Here is a 5654-nt window from a genome sequence, read left to right as displayed (position 1 = left end):
TTTGTATCCATTTCTAGTACTTTATGATTTATTTCATAGTTGTATAATTGTTAGAATTTACAACAAATTAGCAACATGACTATTAAGCATATTTACATTCAAACAATTTAGTTATTAATTTGCTTATGCATATATAGAATACTAGTTCAAATTATACTGCCAAATTTTAATATACTATGATTATTTAAGTAATGTTAAACATAGATCTTATTCGATAACTGAAACATCAAATTTAATGATTACTCTCGATAGAAATAGATGTGAGATCTTAGTATTATAGTATCAATATATTATTTTCATCATCTAATAATGATAGGCCATAAATAAAAAAGAAGAATCCATGCTATCACTAATGATTGACATATATAGAATTTAGGCCGTATGACTTTTTCATATTGAAGTTAGAACTAATCAAAATCCAAATCCTCAAATCTAATAATGTCAGTCCTACAAAGAGCTATACTAAATTATCAAATTATGTTTTATTTTTTCAAATATAAACATTATACTCTTTTGGAAAAAAAGTTAATATTGTTTAAATGATAAAAATGATTGAGCTAAATATATTTTGAATTGCCTCACCAAATACTAAAACAAATTATGTAAAAGGACATAAGAAGATAGATTACGTACAAAATTAATATCCCCTAAAGACTAATACTACTTCTAAGGTGAAAGAAAGCTTCCTTCGTACTCGATGATATCATCAGTCGTGTTCGAGCTCTCATGCATCTTGAAACGTCCTATCAATTTCCGAGCACGATAATCATACAAAAACACTTCGCTCGATTGACAACCTCTAAGTACCACACTATCATAATTCATCCTAACAGGAAAATGCAAACCTCTAAAGACCACACAGTTATCATTCCTCCTAACAGGAATATCATTAATCCCCAAAATAGGCAGGGCCGCAGACAAAGAACATAGTTCCACATTATTCATATAATACCAAATAAGTCTACTTCCTTCACAGCTCAACTCATAAATTTTCAACTCCCATGTCTCTATAACTAACATAATAAAAGAGCACTCACCCTTTGCAAGAATCATTAAGCGACGACCATGTGTTCTGTCACACGATATTGTGATTGTTCGAAACACTTCATTCTTCATATCAAAGCTTAGTATAATCTCCTTACCACTTGTGTTTTGCCCTTTCCAGTGTGCAAATGATCCATTCTTACACACCGACTTGATGGGTTGGTTGATGACCAAATTTGGATCCAGATCCAATTTTCTCCAAGAATCCGTCATTGCCAAATACAGATTGGCATGCAAACATCTGGGCTTCAAGGACGACAGCAGTTGTACCACTTTGTAATCTTCGTGGAAACCCAGTCCCACCACTTGGTGATCAATGTTATTTCTTTGGGAGTAAGTGTAAGAGCAAGGAGAAAGTGGTAAAATCTTGGATTGACCTAAAAGAGGATTGCATATTACAATGTCAAACTTATGAGAACTTAGGCAGACTAGACCCTTAACCGCCCCAGATACTACCCTTAGGTCGATACATGAGTAATGCAGAAACTTCAATGACTTCTCGTTGTCTAGGAGATTTATCGATACTTTCTTCCCAAGAAGACTATATATGTCTTCATCATGATGTAAAGAAAACCGTAGATATACCTCCTCATCTTTGTTGTTGTTAAGCCGCAAGGTGTGTAGATATTTAAAGTGTGGAGAATCAATGACGTAATGCCAGAATTTGCAGACACGTATGAATCTCAAGAGGGATCGTACAGGAAGATGCAGGAAGATCTCGAACAACACATCGCTGTTCATAATAGCTATGTGGCTGAATACTGTATGATGTTATGAAATTGTTTGAATGTTATGCGATGTACACGTTTGGGAGTGGTCTATATATAGCGTGCATATTTCTGCTATTATATTTTTGTTAAAGATTGAGAGTTAATTTGATTTCCTTTTAGAATAGATTTTTATTTCCAAGTCAGAATCCTGTTCATATATACGGTGATTTGATTACCTTTTAAATTAGATTCGTATTTCCTTTTATAATACCCACACGATATTGTTAAATCTTACCTAAAATTTGTTCACAAGCAACCGATGTGGCTGCAAATTAATTATAATAGTACAATCTTTCATAGCATTATAGTACGAATTTAATAGTATATTGCAAACTTTGACGATAAACGAGAATACTATTGGAGATTAATATAAAATTTTAAATAGAACTAACTAATCAATTACTCACATCCAGCGATTTAATTAAGTACGAAGAAATTAATTCATCCGGCAACTGTTTGATTTAAAACTAGCCCAATTATGCAAATATCTACAAGCCGGACTTTGAATAAAAGAAACGGTCTCCTAAAATTATGAATTATTTCAACCAAAACAAATAAATCCGAAATTGGCCTATTTTGGAGGCTTGTTCTTTTCTCTTCACTTTTAAAATTAATGGAAAGAAATATTCTTGAATGAAAACATTTTCGCTTCAAGTCTTATTTGGCTTACGGATTGATGCAGGAATTATTTGAGAAAGGTCATGGGTGTAATGTAACCCATTTGGGACTTGGCGTTTCACTTAATTTTATTTGTAAAAAAATTACATTCATCTCTTTATATTTGGACTTTTAATGAACCCTTAATTATAAATTATGTACTCGGACATTATAAATTCTTGTTTATAAGAAGTTTATTTTTTTGAATTTATTATTTTGTAGCTAATGTGGGTGAATCATCTGAAAGTCTCACAGTTATAAGTGATGTTGTAATTTGTGAAGGTTCTTAAATGTGAATAGAGATAATTTTTGTTACATTTTGTTTTGAATATCTTTAATTTTATAAATGCATTTATAGTAGGTCTTTTCTTGAATCATGGTTTTGCAATGTTTAGTAATTGTTTGTTAAAATCATTTTAACTATAATAAAATTTTATATATTTGAAATATATATTAATTAGTAAATTTTTTTCTCAAAAAATGTTTTTGTTATGTGTTTGAAATATAAGTTTAATATTAAGTTTGATCAAATAATAGATTTCACAATATATGAAATTATATATATTTATATCTTTATATTGTCATATTTTTTTTAGATCATTTATTAAAAGGGAATACATTGATTTTAAAAACCAATGATTTATTTATAGTAATGTTTCATTGTTTATTTCCTCTTTGATCTTAGTTGCACATTTTCCTTTCATTGTATCTATTCTAATATACACGTATTCTTAAATATAAGTATCATTATCTCATCGTTGTTCTCTATTATATATTTTTTTTATTCCATTCATAACAAAATTTCGAACCGCATAAAATTGTTTGCCGATTGTGAAAATGCTTCATTTAGAATGGTATGAGAAACGTATATTTCTTAACTATAAATATATTTATACAATATTTATTATTTAATTTTTTTTAATTCATTTATCTTAGAGGTTTATGAAAATTTTATGGCCCGTGCATAGCACGGGTGGTAGCACTAGTTAAAACATAAACTTGAACTGATATGTGGAAAACTAAACAATCCTGCATTACAAATTAAATTATGAATAACAATAAATTGTTCATTTAACATCAAGGCTAGGCCTCTTGCCTCTGTTCGAATCATAGTCGCTTCACAAGATTTAACAATTTAGAGCACATAATAAGCCAAGCTCTAGTATCAATATCAAAGAACTAGTATCAATAACTAAGCAAAATAACTGGATCATTTTATTATTAGAAAGAAACGAACATGATTAGTGTTCTAATCAGCTTTGATAAGAAGATGATTACGTGCAAAATTAATATCCCCTAAACACTAATGCTACTTCTAAGCTTAAAGAAAGCTTCCTTCATACTCAATGATATCATCAATCATGTTCGAGCTCTCATGCATCTTGAAACGTCCGATCAATTTCCGAGCACGATACTCATACAAAATCACTTCACTCGACTTACAACCAGTGTTATAATTCATCCCAATAGGAATATAATCACTCCGAATATGCAAAACTCTAAGGACCACACAATTATCATTCCTCCTAATAAGAATAACATCAATCCTCCAATTAGGAATATCATTAATCCTCCAATTAGGCGGGGCCGCAGAGAAAGAACGTTCCACATTATTCACATTATACCAAATTATAAGTTCACTCAACTTCCATATCTCTATAACTAACAAAACAATCACTGAGCGATGTCCAAATGCACTGTCACACGATATTGTGATTGTTCGAAACACTTCATTTTTCATATCAAAGCTTAGTATAATCTCCTTACCACTTGTGTTTTGCCCTTCCCAGTCTGCAAAGGATTCATTCTTGCTCACCGACTTGATGGGTTCCTTGATGACCAAATTTGGATCCAAATCCAATTTTCTCCAAGAATTCGCCATTGCCAAATACAGACTGGCGTGCAAACATCTGGGCTTCAAGGACGACAACAGTTGTACCACTTTGTAATCATCGTGGAAACCCAGTCCCACCACTTGGTGATCAGTGTTATTCTTTGGGAGTAAGAATAGTAAGGAGAAAATGGTAAAACCTTGGATTGATCTAAAAAAGGATTTCATATTACAATGTCAAACTTACAAGGAGAACTTAGGCAGACGACCCTAATTAACCGCCCTAGATACTACACTTAGGTCGATATATGGGTCATACGACTTCAATGACTTCCCGAAGTCTAGGAGATTTATTGATACTTTCTTCCCAAAAAGATTATATTCGAGCGAAACTTGCTCGAAACATGCTTTTCAGTATACCAAACCTAACAATGTGCTCTCTTTTTAGCCCGTTCATAACTATTTGCACTATTTCTATTTCAAGTAAGTAAAATAAAAGTGCAGTGGACGGACCAAAATTGTGAACAAATTTCCGCAAATAAAAAGGATACTAATTGCAGTGGACGGACCAAAATTAATACTATGCCCGAAAGAGCAAATAATAAATTTATGTTTTTAGTAAAATTATTAAAGCATTTGATTTTTTAATATTTTAAAATTATATTTTTATTATTTTTTTATATTAATGGAAAAATAGCTAAAAATTGATAAACTTTTATTTATACATTCAGTAATTTATTTTACTAGCAAATTAAAAAAAATCAACTACGTATAAAAATTACTCCCTTAGACAAATAATCTTCGAACTTATATAGAAATGTATTTGAATATTAATCCATATCTTCCATATATATTTCCCATAATGAAGCCATCTTATTTATATCATATGTAATTAATATCTCCTTAGTCAAATTTTCCATTTTATAGATGTAGGGGCAAAAAAGTACCTTTATAAAATACAAATTTTATTAAAAGTATAATATAATGTAATATTACTATTTAACCTCATTATGGCAACCTCATTATGTCATTGCCATTATGTCTCTAAAACATTTTTCTAGTAGAAATATCACCATTTGAATATCTTAATTACTTCCATTTGTACCATCTATGAATTTATAGAAACCCCAAAATTTAAACAAATACAAATTGAAGTGTTTGTATTTTAGTAGTATAACATTAAACAATAAAATTGATAAAGTTAAAATCATATTTTAGGCCTTTTTGACTTATTTCTTAATTAAGTATTTTAATCCTAGATTTCGAGCATTGCCTATGGTTATTAGTAATAAAATTAATTTAAATAATAAAATAATCGAACAAGAATGATTATAGTCTTTAATTTATTTTTC

General features: G+C 30.0%; 1 protein-coding gene across 1 annotated transcript; it reads right to left on the bottom strand.

The window, feature by feature from the left end:
- Positions 1–666: 666 nt before the first annotated feature.
- Positions 667–1785, bottom strand: LOC125185759 (putative F-box/LRR-repeat/kelch-repeat protein At1g11620). The gene has a single exon (XM_048082282.2). It carries the CDS (start codon positions 1783–1785, stop codon positions 667–669), a length of 1119 nt encoding a protein of 372 aa, XP_047938239.2.
- Positions 1786–5654: the final 3869 nt, after the last annotated feature.

The sequence above is a fragment of the Salvia hispanica genome, chromosome 2 (assembly GCF_029641045.1).
Source record: "Salvia hispanica isolate PSC_SH4W2 chromosome 2, Shi_PSC_v1, whole genome shotgun sequence".
In the NCBI taxonomy this organism is placed as follows: domain Eukaryota; kingdom Viridiplantae; phylum Streptophyta; class Magnoliopsida; order Lamiales; family Lamiaceae; genus Salvia; species Salvia hispanica.
Note: the sequence above shows the minus strand (reverse complement) of the source record. Positions and strands in the feature narration are given on the sequence as shown.